We start from the raw sequence: 14,135 nt of genomic DNA, 5'->3' as shown, positions 1-14,135 counted from the left end.
ACAATTTAAAGAGCACGTCCAGGTTATAAAGAAAAGTAGGCCATTGTTTTCCAATTGTATGAACTTGTTTTCTGTTTCAATATTTTTATTAGGAAAGTTTTGTTTTTAAGAATATAACAAGCACAAAATATGCCCTGGCAGGGGCAGAGCAGAACAAGAACATATAAAACAGAGACATCCTGCTGACTTGTAGTAGTCAAATAACGAAATGTCCAATGACATCAAGAAGGGACGGCAAAAAAACCGAGCCAAATAGCAGCAGTAATCCAACATAATATCGTAAAAAAAAAAAACAAAGAAGAAAGGTTAGAAGAAAAGAAAAAGAAAATAAAACAAAACAAAAGGGAATCAGAAAGAAAACATGAAAGAAGGGAAACTAGAGGGATCACGGATCCAGGGTTATCACCGGCAGCGACTATAGCAGGCCATAACTAGTAGGAGGCAGGGATGGTAAGGAATAACGTATCCAAGGTTCCCAAACCTTAAGGAATCTCGATGAGAATCATGAAGAATGCTAGACATCTGCTCATTGAACAACATAGCATTCATCCGGGTCTTCAGCCCCTGGAAGGCTACCGAAGGGGTTCTACAAGCTTGAGCTATAGCACGTTTGGCCGAAATGAATAGGTAGGATGCCAATTTCTGTTGAGATCTAGACAGACCCAAAATTGGGCAATGCAGGAGGGCCACCTTTGCATCCCTACAGACCGTAATATGAAATAGCGTTTGTAGCAAACCAAAAACCCTAGACCAGAAGCCTATCAATCACGGGCACGACCACCAAATGTGCAAGACATCCCCGCGTAGACCACAGTTCCGGAAACACCTATCTCCGCCAGTCAGATTAAAGTCAGCAGTCTGAGCCTGGAGCCAGTACCACCCCAGTAGAACTTTGTAGGCTGCCTCAACAGTGACTGTATTGAATGAACATTTCGCCACCATCCCCCAGGCCCTACGCCAATCCTCTGCCACAATCAAAACACCCAGATCTCGCTCCCACTGAGAGACATAAGAAAGGGGTGGTGAGGAGGGCCTACTGTTAAGGGAGGCATAAATTACAGAAATGTGACCAGGGGACCCTGGGGAATGCTGACAAGCGTGCTCAAAGGGCGTTTTGCGGTAAGGATATGTAGAGGTACGACGGAGGGATAGGACCCAGTGGCGCAACTGCAAATACTGATAATATTCCCGTGGTGGGACCCCCCTTGATTCTCAAAGAGACTCCCAAGATGGAAGCATACGAGAGCTCAGAAAATCATGTACAATAACAAAGCCATGGGAGGTCCACCAAGAGAAAGAAGGGGGATGTTCTAGGCCTGGCAGAAATAAAGGATTATGCGTAATTGGCAAAACAGGTAGGAATGATGAAATCAAATTACCCGAATATTTTACAGAATCCCAGGTTCTTAAACTGTGAAGCATGATAGGGCTCAAATCCGGAGAGCGCAACTTAGGCGGGAGCCAAAGCAATGTAGTTAAGGAAAGCGGAGCACAGTTGGGTATTTCTAAGAGTACCCATAACGGGATATCTGTCGTGGCATGAAGCATAGACAACTGGGAAATCTGAGCCGCCAAATATTATCTAGAAACGTGTGGAACTCCCAAACCTCCCTGTAGTCTATGAGTATACAGAGTGGTTCTAGGCACTCTGGGACCTTTATGAGCCCAAATATAACTGAGAATCCGGCTCTGTAGTACACAAAGAAAAGATGCAGGGACATGAATAGGGAGAGTACGGATAAAGTACAGGATCTTCGGCAGGTTAGTCATCTTAACAGCATGTATCCAGCCAATCTAAGATAAAGAAGGAAACTGCCAAGAATGAAGCAGGGAAGTAACAGAGCGCAATAAGGGATAATAATTAGCCGAAAATAAGGCAGAGTAGGAGGAAGTAAGTGTAACTCCAAGATAAGCCAGAGAATGGGATGCCCAACGGTAGGGAAATTGTGTCTGCAACCGTTCAACTAGGTCGGCAGGGAGTGTAATATTCAATGCCGTGGTTTTAGACAAATTGATGCGAAGGCCAGATATAGTCGAAAATGGTCCAATATGACCTGGAGATTGGGGAGAGTGATGAGAGGATTGGTTAAAACCAAAAGGACATCATCCACATAAAAGATGGCCTTGTATTGAGTGACGGCATAGGGGACACCAGAAATATCCAGGTGATTTCGAATGTCTGCAGCTAACGGTTCAAGAGCGAGAACAAAAAGAGCAGGTGATAATGGACATCCCTGTCTCGTGCCCCTGAAAATAGGGAAGGATGAGGAAAAGAAACCTGCATATTTAACAGAGGCCGAGGGAGACGAATATAAAGCCAAGATGCAAGCCAGAAATGCGTCACCAAACCCCCATCTAGATAGCGTATATGTCAAATATTCCCAAAAAAGTGAATCTAACGCTTTATAAAATGTCTAGGGATAAAAAGAACCCCGGTATCCTGCGGCGATGTAAAATATGAATGAGATGGATGACTTTACGGATGTTATCAGCAGCTTGTCGCCCCAGAACGAAGCCAAACTGATCCTGATGAATAAGTGAGAGTAAATACTTATTAATTCGGGTGCTCAGAATCTTTCCCAGAATCTTCAAGTCCACGTTTAGCAGCGAGATTGGTCGGAAAGCTTGCGGTTCAAAGGCATCTTCAGCTTTATTAGGGATCATAGTAATATGCGCCTGATGAGACTCCAAAGAAAGCCGGGAACCCTGCTTCAAAGAATTGAAAAAGGCCGTCAAATGAGGAACCAGAACGGTGGCAAATTTTTTATAGTAGATATCTCGGGCTGCATCGGATAAAAAGAGTAGGTGTAGCTCGGCAAAAAAGCTATCAGCATGTTCAGCGACAAAGGTGTTCGGTTTCTGGTAAAAGAGAGGACAAAAAAAATCTGCAAATCTATGAGTAATCTTCACAGGATCCGAGATAAGGCCACCTCCTCTCATGCGGAGTTCAATAGGTTTATGCGTGCGACCAAGCGAATTAAGTTTCTTGGCCAACATTGGCCCAGATTTATTGGCGCATGTATAAAACCTATGTCCGGCCCAACGTAAGGCCTACTCAGCTCGTGTAGTGGAGATAAGATCAAGTCCATCAGCTACCACATCACGAGCTTTCCTATTGGCCATAGTCGGGCAGGCTTTCCAAGTAGCGTCCAACACGGCCAATCTCGAGGTCAATTCCAACATCCTTTTCTCTCTGACCCATTTCCTGGACGAGGCAATTTGAATCAAAGGACCCCTAATGGTGGCTTAGTGAGCCTCCCACAGAGAAACGGCAGAGGATACAGAACCCACATTGTCCGTAAAATAGGATTGAATGTGCGAAAGAACCTGGGAGCAAGAAGCCTGAGTGGTGAGCAGGGATTCATTGAGTCTCCACAGAAAAGAGGGCCGAGCCATACCAGAAAGACACAGCGAAAAGACCAATGGGTCATGATCAGACCAGTGTGAGGTCGAGATGACAATGAATAAAAGATAAATGTTGAAAGGAAATGAAACGTGATCTATTCTACTAAAGCTCAAGTGTGGGGCCGAATAAAAAGTGTATTCTTGCGATGTAGGATGCATTTCCCGCCAGACATCAACCAAACCATAAGCTTGCAGCGTAGCACGTAATTTAGATTCCTGAGAAAGGTCGTGGCTAGGGGGTCCCTCCTGTCGGGTAATGGTGATCGACAGAGGAATTAAGAGCAACATTAGAATCTCCCAACATCAAGAGGATACCACGTTGGTGGTGCGAAATCACCGTCAGCAAATGAGAAAAAAAAATTTATGTTGAAATCTATTTAGCGTGTAATGACCCACCAGGGTCACCTCCTGATCCCAAAGGGTACCCTGGAGCAGCAAATACCTACCGGCGGGGTCAGCTATTTCCAGGTTGCAGGTAAACAGCAGATTGCATCTAAAAGCGATCCCCACGCCCCTATGCTTTTCAAGGGTCGAGGCAGAGAAAAAAGGTTGGATAACGGCGGTGCGGAGGATTGAGAAAACCTTGTCTCCTGTAGGCAGACTACGTCCACATCTTGGGACTTTAGATGATGGAACACTTTAGAACCCTTGGTAGGAGAACTAAAACCATGGATATTTTAAGAAAAAAAAATCTTCAAAGGTTTTAAAGCCATACTGAGTCCAGGGAATTCAGCTGCCAAAAGTACGCTAGGAATAACGGTCCAATCCTCAAATACAACCTTACCCAGGGCTGCCCACGGATCCGTGAGAAAAAAAAAACAAAAAACAAGAGACAGAAGAAGAAAATGTACACTTTAAAAAGGTAGTGTAACAAAACCACACTCAATGGAAATTGCTTCCCAACCGTACAGACACACATAGGGGGTGGCTCTACCACCGGGCACATGGGTGCGTCATAAACAACATAATACAAAACGAACCTTCATGGGGAGGGGAAGGAAGGGGGAAGGGGAAGAAAAAGGAAAGAGAAAAGGGGAAGGTAAGGGAGGGAGGGAAAAAAAAAAAAAAAAAAAGACAAGGTCAAGTACATTACCTTAATAATGTATAATATGACACCATAATATATAAAGAAAATGTAAACAGGTACACATATATATCAGCAAAATAGAAATGAGGCATTCCCGGGACACGACCCCGTTAGATCGTAAGACAGCACCAATCATATAAGGCATAGGACCATGAGCCAGGGAGGCCCCCGGTATATATAAAAAAGGTACAATAACACCCCCCCCCCAAAAAAAAACAAAAAAAAAAAACCCAAGGAGCCCGCGATCCACATAACCAAAATCCAAGTATAACAAAAATATTAGCGGAAAAAGAAAAAAAAAATTCAACTTAAAATTGGACCGTGAGGAGCAAGCAGGGAACGAGGGTCACCACCAGTACAGACCAATATTGCATAGAAGAATATTTCAAACTGTAAAACTAAAAATAGGCAACATCAAAACATACAAAAAGTTCGCCCAACAATGCCAGTCAAGGTCTCCGCCCCATCAGAAGCGCGGAGAGTCACCGCAGTGGATCAAGCCATCTGAAAAGTGAAGTCTTACCCATACAACCGTACTCAACCTGGATCAGAGCGGGAGGATCCGGACAACAGAGGGGTACTAGGGAGGGAGCGTTTACCGGTACCAACTTTCTCCCATATACGCCCCAGCTGACATGGAGGATGGGAATCGGGGGGCCGCACCGGGCTGTCGAAGGTATCCCGCGAGGGCAGAAGGTGGAGCGCCTCCAGGGTCGACTTGGCCTCCTCCGGATTGTGGACAACATGGCTCTGACCTTGGTACGCGAACGTAAGCTTAAATGGAAAGCCCCATTGGTACTTGATGTGACGGTTTAGGAGGACTGACGTGAAGGGTTTCATCTGTCAACGTTTCTGGATGGTGCCAGATCCGCTAACAGCTGCTACAGATTACCTTGAAAGCGAAGATCCTGCATGTCTCGCGCAGAGCGAATGAGCGATTCTTTTGTACAGTAATAGATGAATTTAATTATGATGTCCCTGGGAGGATCATCAGACCTTCTCGGACCCAGGGCCTGATGAATGCGATCGAACTCCAGACGGTCTATCGGTATCGCCGGATCCAGCTCCTTGGTGAGATGATTCGCTAGTCTGGAGGTGGCGGTGTAAAGCTCCTGCCTGCAGCATGGTCTTAAACCTGGCCAGGAGGTCTGTGTCCCGCAAGGTGGGCTGTGCGTTGTCCGCGAGGAGGGCTGTGCGTGGTCCGCGAGGAGGGCTGTGGGGGGGGGGGGGGTCGGCGTCCTGCATAGGGGGCTGTGGGTGGTCTGCAGAGTTATCTGGCAGGCTCTCCCTGTCCGAGAAGGCGTCCGGGCAGCCCGAGGGTAGCGGCGGGGATGCGGCCAAAATTGAGGCCGAGGCTTCTGCTGACGAGTAGGCCTGCATCGGCGGGCCGGCTCTGAAATGGAGGCGCGGAAGGCCATGTTTTTTTTTTTCTCCATGGCAGCGAGGGGGGGACTCAGCGGAGGGTAAGGACAAGGGTGGAGGACGGAACCGGATCCCCAGGAGGCCGATTAAAGAGAAAATGTGGCCGGCGGAGGAGGAGCGTGGAGGTCAGGCGGCTATTCCCTGCGCTGCTCACGAGCGCCCCCCCTCGTATTAACTTGTTTTAAATATAAAGATTAATAAATTATCCATAAGACGAACAATCTATTAACAAATCTTGGATCCATTTAACATTTAGAATCTAAAAATAAAAAAAAGATCTAAAACTCCCATAAATTGCACATTGTGATTCCAAAGGCCTCTCTTAAATGAAAGTCTGCTTTTCAGTTATCCTGTAATTTTAAAAATTAGCTTTACCGTCAGAAGGATTGAAGAACAAAGCTTTTAAGTGTTCAACCTTAATCTGTTTCAGTACATTTTTACTATAAAAATAAGAAGGCTAAATTTGACCTTTTCAGCTTTTCAATGATTATGCTAAAAGAAGTAGACGTTCAGCTTAGGAAACCTGTAGGTCTCCAGTTAATCTAAAAGCACATTATTTGTATTGCTTTTGGTTCCAAAACTGCAACCATGAAAAATACTTCGACAATATTTGCATATAAACAAAGCACAAAAAACTAAATAACTTTCTATAAATACATTTACTGTATACTCAAGAAAAACTTTGATTTAAAAATATGCTCTTACCAAACATGATGATACCAGCTGGGTAAAATGGTCCCGTCTCCATTTTTCATCAAAACAGCTTGTTTCAATATCTGTGTTTGCAAGAAATACGTATAAGCTCAACGTTTAGAAATAATAAAACATTGACACTGACACACACAGGATGTCAAATCCCGAGACCAATACACCAGCTGTGTGGGCTGTGACAGCTTATCACCCACAAAAGGTAAATGCAGTGGGGTAGGAAGAGTGTAGGGTGCTAGTTCACTATTTTCAAAAAAAGGTGATCTTACATTTTAAACTGCAGGTAACATGATTTCTCTTGAAGGGTAGTATCAAAGCTTAAGCTGGCTGATCCTCCCTTTCAGCAGAGATAAAACATCTAGGGACTAGAGATCAGCCACCTGGCTTGCAGGACCTATGTATAGATACACATACATACACACATATACACACACACACACACACACAGGGGGAGCACGTGTCGCCCTACCCGCGGCTACAGATGTCAATTACTGGGTCTCAGCCAGCGATTCTCAGCCGGCACTCAGCAATCGTTGGGGAAAGCCGACAAGGGACAGACCTGTGTGTAAACACCACAAGTCTCTCTCCTGTCAGCATGGACATGCACAGCAGAGAGATGCAAAACCGCATGCCTCCCTAGTAAACACAGCAAAAAACACACAGTTAACCCTTTGATCGCCCTAGATGTTAACACTTTCCTGCCCAGTGTCATTAGTACTGTGTCAGTACTTTTTATTAGCACTGATCACTGTATTAGTGTCACTGGGGATGTCAGTAGCAGTTAGCCAGTTCCCACCCAATGTCAGAATGCCTGCCGCAGTCCCACAGTACTGCTATAAGTTGTTGATCACCGCCATTACTAGTATAAAACAAATAAAAATTCCAGTGAATATACCGCCATTTGTAGACGCTATAACTTTCATGTAAACCAATTAATTTACACATATTGGGATTTTTTCTTTAGCAAAGACCTGCAGCAGAATACATTTTGGCTTAAATTTATGACAAAATTAGATTTTTTAAATTACTTTATTGGATATGTTTTATAACAAAACTTAAAAAATATTGTTTTGTTTCAAAATTGTCTTTTTTTTGTTTATAGAGCAGAAAAATAAAAACTGCAGAGGTGATCAAATACCACCTAAAGAAAGCTCTATTTGTGGGGGGAAAAAAAAAACGTCAAATTTAATGTGCAGCGTTGCATGACCATGCAATTGTCAGTTAACCACTTACCCTCCAGAGGATTTACCCCTCTTCCTGACCAGGCCATTTTTTGCGTTACGCCACTGCGCTATTTCAACTGGTAAATGGCTGGTCATGCAATGCTGTACCCAAACAAAATTTATGTCCTTTTTTTCCACACAAATAGAGCCTTCTTTAGGTGGTATTTAATCTCTGCTGGGTATTTTATTTTTTGCACTAAACACAAAAAAAAAAAAAAAAAAAGACAAAAAATGTTGAAAAACCCTGATATTTTTTACTTTCAGTTATAAAAAATAAATACTCTCAAATTTCACCAAAATTTAGGCCAAATGTATTTTGCTATGTGTCTTTGGTAAAAAAAAAAAAAAAAAATCCCAATAACTGCATATTAATTGGTTTGTGTGAAAGTTATAGCGTCTACAAAACTATGGTATAGATACCGGAATTTACACAACTTTTACTTTCTGACTGCCTATCACATTTCTTAAGGTGCTAAAATGCCAAGGTAGTAAAAAAAAACCCAAATGACCCCTTCTCAGAAAGTAGACCCCTAAGCTATCTGCTGAGAGGCATGTTGAGTCCATGGAAGATTTTTTTTTTTTCCCCACAAGTTTTCATTGTCAAAGTTGTCATTTAAATGGTATATTGCTCAGATATGCCATGGGTATATTTGGAACTGCACCGCAAAATATATTCTGCTACTTCTGAGTATGGGGACACCACATGTGTGAGATACTTTTTGGGAGCCTAGCCACACACAAGAAAAACCAATTGACCCCATTTGAAAGCCTGATGGTGCACAAACTCCTCCTTTCCCTTCCTCACTATCTATCACAGTTTCAGTGATAGATGACAGGACAGCACCAAACCCCCCTGAATGACCCCTTTTGGAGAGTAGACACCCCAAGGGATTTAAAATGAGACATGGTGAGTATTATGCAGTTCTCATTTTTTCTCACAAGGTTTTGAAAAAGAAAAATGTTTTCGCTTTCTTTCTTCATTTTCCAAAAACTTGTGGCAACAAACGAGATCTGTAAAATACTTACCATGCTTCTTATCAAATTTTGTGGCGTGTCTACTTTCCAAAAAGGGGTCAATTGAGGGGAGTCTCGCACAATTCTGGCACTTCTGGGCCTCCGAAACTGTGATATGTAGTCAGGAAATTAAGCCTTTTAAAAGCCTGAAGGTACTTATTGAATTTGTGGGTCCGGTATGTGGCTAGACTGCCAAAAAGTCTCTTGCATGTGGTATCCCCATACTCGGGAGAAGTAGCAGAATGTATCTTGGGGAGTAATTCCACATATACCCATGGCATGTGTGCGCAACTTTGTGTAAAAAAACAAACAAAAAAAAAACTTTGTCATTTTCCAAAAACTTATAAAAAAAATTAATTCTTCTATTGACTCAACATGCCTCTCAGCAAATAGGTTGGGGTGTCTATCTTCCAAAAAAGGTGTCAAAAAATGCCCAGCATTAGAAGTTTATCCCACACAACACTTGCTCTTCTAACCACCTGAAGACTAAGCCTTTTTATTCACATGAAAGAAATCAGTAATTTTTGCTAGGAAATTACTTTGAACCTCCAAACATTATATTTTTTTTTAAAGCAGACACCCTAGTGAATAAAATAGTGGGTGCTGCAATTTTTTATGTCACACAGTACTCGTGCAGATGATATTTTTCAAACGCAAGTTTTAAAAAAAAAAAAAAAAAAAAAAAAAAAAAAAAACTTTTGTTTTTTACTTTTAATGCACAAAAACACAATATATTGGCCAATTGTTTGGTAAAGCATAAAAGATGATGGTATGTTGAGTAAATAGATACCAAACATGACATGCTTTAAAATTGCGCACACCCCGTGCAATAGCAACAAACTGCATACATTTTTAATATCAATAGGCAACACTTTAAAAGCCTTTACAGGCTACAATCTTAGATTTACACAGGAGGTCTAGTGCTAGAATTACTGCCCCAGATCTAATGTTTGCGGTGATACCTCACATGCATGGTGCAACCGCTTTTTACATACTGACACAGGGTCAGCGTTACGCACGCAGTTGCACGCACAGGGGTGGGGGTGTTTTGGTTGTTTTTTTTAGCTATTTCGATTTTAATTGTTTTTACACTGTCCTTTTCATTTTATCACTTTTATGGTTATCAATGAAATGTAAATATCCCCTGTGACCGCAATAGGAATTGACAGGTATTCTTTTCTTAGAAATGTGGGGTCTATTAGACTCTAGATATCTCCTTTGCCCTTACATCATCTGATCTCACCAAGACTGATTTGATCAGGTGCTTTCCCACTTTAAAAATGGCGCTGTTTATATCCTGCAAAACTGAAGTGATGAAATGTTCGTAGCTTTTGCCATTCCAGTCTCCAATCAACTCTATGGTCGGCTGACAGAAACACCGGCTGCATTCTTAGGTTCCTTGGGTGGAACTGCCCGAAAAAGCTGTGGAAGGCGGCAGGTTGTGGCACATCTCCCTCTGCTTGTAAAAGCAATCCTGCAGCTAATTAGCCACTAGGTTTGCTTTTTCATGAAAGCTGATCGCCGGCTGAAAAAAAAAAAAAAAACGATACCAAGATGATGCCAGCTGCAGGCATCATGCTGATACAACCACTCAAAGTCCAGTGATGTACCAGTACGTCACTGGTCCTTGTTGGGTATATATGCTACGTATTTGTTTTTTTAATGCAGCCTGTAGTCTGAATTAAAAAAAAAATAGAAGAAATCTCTGACAGAAAAAGGTGTGTGGTATGCCCACCATTAGAATATACTGCCCTGTATCCACCCACTGCTAATGGTGGTCACACGTGAAATGGTCTTTATTATTTTCATTCAGCCTGTGGGCTGAACAAAAAAAAGAAAAGAAGCTAACAGATTCCTCTATTCACATCGATCGATGTGGATGAAGAAATCTCTGACAAATATTTTTTTAAAAAACAATATGCCGAAGCATAGGGGCCATCCACCCACTGGCCAGCCCAGGCCCCAATGCTTGGGCATATATGCTCTTTTTTAACTGCGGATGAAAAATCTCATCCAACAGCGCTGCACAAACTTACGGATATTCTGAGAGCAAGACCCCCTCTTGCTGTCAGAATAAACAGATCGGTGCTGCAGCTTAATGGTATTCCAGCAAAGGTTAATATATAAAACCATAACAGTAACTCGACAACAAAAAAAAAAAAACTAATTTTTTGTTAAATTTAATTTTTTTTTTTACTTTTTTAAACCAGATGCTAGGGTCTCTCAAAATGGAATTGCCAGTTTCCTAACTACCTAACATCTTTCAAAACCCTGTGCATATATGTGCCCTAGACTGTGCCGTATGCTAATAGTCCACTAGTGTATGGTAGAGAAGAAAGCAGTCCTTGAGGCAGGGACCAGGTTGGCCAGGACAGGACAGACAAAAAAAAAAGCGGGCATCACGCCTAATTCTGTGTCTGCTACAGACACAACATCTTTTTCGGGGTGCCTTTTGGGTTAGGTTACCAGAAATGGCATCAGGAAAATGCCTCTCATGCAGCCAGATCACTGCATCTGTTTAGGGAGTTTGGGCCACAGCACCTTCTGGATACAAAAGGGCCGTGATGATCTCTTCCTGGAATTTTAGGAAGGATGCACTTCATCCAGTTGCTTTGTAAAAACACACAAAAAGAGTTAAGTAGAGCCAATTAAAATAAATAGACACTTTTGTACCAGCGTCTCGCTTTTCAGGAAACTAAGTACAGTTTCATCATCTGGTTGTTGAAGTCCACCCCTCCCATATTAAGGTTATAGTCGTGGACACAGAGGGGCTTTTTAACAACACCAGCTGGCATGGAAATCTGGATGGTCATCTCTGCGTGAATGGAAGACAGGACGAAAACATTCCATTTGTCCTTCCACTTCACTGTAAGCCATTCATAATTTTTTAAGCAGGCTTTTTCCCCCATTTCTAAGATGGGTATTTACAAGCCCTTGGGGGAAGCCTGGCGAATAGGCTGCACGGCGCCAATTCCAAGATTGTATAAATGTTTAAAAATAGTAGCATGCTTGAATAAAAATTGTCCACGTATAAGTGGTACCCCATATGGAAAAAGGGTGACACTAAGTCCCAAACTATCTTGCCACTGCTCCCCATGTAGTCTGCGCATCCGAGGGGCTCCACTTGACTATCTTGTCTCTTGTAAATCCAAAAATTACATGGCTAGCCCTATTGCCTCTCACAGGTCTTATACATTTTGACCCCATATCTGGCATACTTGCTGGGGAGAAAGTGTTTGAATGCAAGGCAGCCTGCAAAAATAATGAGGGACTCATCACAGATGTTTTGCTGGGGAGTATACACATCTGCAAATTTGTGGTTAAGATGATTTACGAGGAGCTGAATTATGTGGAGCCGGTCAAATTCAGGGTCACCCCGAGGATGACAGAGTGTATTGTCGTTGAAATGCGGAAATCGAATACCATTTTCATATCTATGCCATGGCAGCAGAGAACATGGGCATAAGATGAATCGGGTCTGTGGACCAATACAACTGCAATTCATTTTCTTTTAGTTATGCCCATGTTGAAGGTTAGGTCCAAAGAAACCTTAAGATTCGGAAACCGTAATAGGTGTCCATGCAAATGGTCAGGCAAGGTTTGAACCTGGGTTGGCGGCGATAAACTGTTGTGCATATAAATTTATATGATCCACAACCAATGCATACAGATCTTCTGTGAATACAGCTCCAAAAAAAATAAATAAATAAATAACCGAGGGAGGTAGTTAAATTTGCTGTTTCCACCTGAATTCCAGGTTGGGCAGTGAATGGGGGGGGGGGGGGGGGGGTTGGAGTACAGATGCTGCAGAATTTGCAAGCACATCCAGAAGAACACTATGGGCTCTACTGGCTTGTGCTCGAATTCTGGGTGGCTGCGGGACATTACTTGTGCTAGCCACCACGCCAGCTTGTACTACACTGATGGGACTCACCACATCACCAAGTGATACTGCAGTGCTGGTATGCATAAGACCAGGATGTACTAGGCCGCTGGTGCTCGCCAGTTTACCAAAAGTTTGAGCGGCACTAGTAATGGCACTCTGCTGCATATGAGAATCATCATGCAATTGTACCATCTCAGCAACTTGCGAACGAGGTCAGGTCAGGTTCGCATTCTGAGCCTGATTCTGTCAGTGAGGCTTCCCTTTGCTCTCATCTGACATGGTCAGAATCCTGTAGGCCTCTTCACTAGAGTACCTTTTGTTAGACATTTTGGCGACTCACAGGAAAAAAAAAAAAAAAAAAAAAAAAAGATCACCTGGCTGTCAGGGACTGCTTGAACCACTACAAAAAAAATAATAAAAAAAAATAATATGTACTTGCTAGCAGAAATCAGGCCTGATTCTGTGAACACTACAGTTTTGTGTGTAATGTATCAAGTGACAGTGATCTACTGACACTTCACTTGCTGGGGGGGAGAAAGGAGGGGAGGGGGGGGGGTTAAGCGTAGGGGCTATACACAGGTGCTGGCAGGTCTGATCCTGCTAATGCTGCATTTTTGGAGGCATTATACTATTGTGAACGCTGGTATAGTTCTGATCTGATCAAATATTGATCCATTCCGACACTATACTAGCAATGGAGGTTTATGGTGTATGTGAGCAATGAAAGCGCTAAATGTGATGACTGATGTAGTGGTGGTGGGCAATCTGACGCCAACACTATCTGAAGTCGCCAGTGACACTAATACAGTGATCAGTAAAAATATCTGTGCACTATACTAATAACACTGGTGACAGGGCAGTGAAGGGGTTAACTAGGGGGCGATCAGGGGGTTAGACGTGACTGATCAGTGATTTTACTTTAAAAGTGTGCTGCTTTTGACTCGTGTGGATCTCATTTCTCCTCCCTCTGGAATGAAATGTGCCCAGGGAGAGAAGATTGCATCATTTTCTGTACCTGTGTAAATGTAAATACAGGTACAAGAATATCTCTGATAGGGCAGGGATCAATCAACAGATCCAGGTATAACATCACTGGCCTGAATCTGGTGATTGATTGGTCGGGCACCAAATAATGGCACCGCCGGGTCAGCAGGCGCATGCACGCCCCTAGCCATGGCAGAAGTGCAAATCATGTATATATACACACACACACAGATGTGATCTTGCGCAGGGAGCCCACCCTGTAGTAGTAATTCTGCAAAAGGGCAGAGCTGAACCAGTTAAAGTAATGCAATGCAGCCCTCTATCACAAAAAAAATGGCCTGCTCAGGAAGGGGGGTAAATCCTATAGAGGGCAAGTCGTTAAACAGTCCTTTCTAAAAACAGGAGT

The 14,135-nt window shown here is 43.0% G+C and overlaps 1 protein-coding gene across 1 annotated transcript in view; it reads right to left on the bottom strand.

The window, feature by feature from the left end:
- THOC2 (THO complex subunit 2) overlaps nt 1-14,135 on the bottom strand; it is a 194,010-nt gene that overhangs the window by 168,536 nt on the left and 11,339 nt on the right. Inside the window, exon 5 of the mRNA XM_089677206.1 lies at nt 6,620-6,690. Coding sequence (XP_089533332.1) covers nt 6,620-6,690 — 71 coding nt within the window. The remainder of the gene's footprint in view (nt 1-6,619; nt 6,691-14,135) is intronic.

Source organism: Staurois parvus, unplaced genomic scaffold, assembly GCF_062004578.1.
Source record: "Staurois parvus isolate SC_StPar_1 unplaced genomic scaffold, SC_StPar_1.0 ptg000181l, whole genome shotgun sequence".
NCBI lineage: Eukaryota > Metazoa > Chordata > Amphibia > Anura > Ranidae > Staurois > Staurois parvus.
This window is presented reverse-complemented; position numbering and strand designations above follow the sequence as displayed.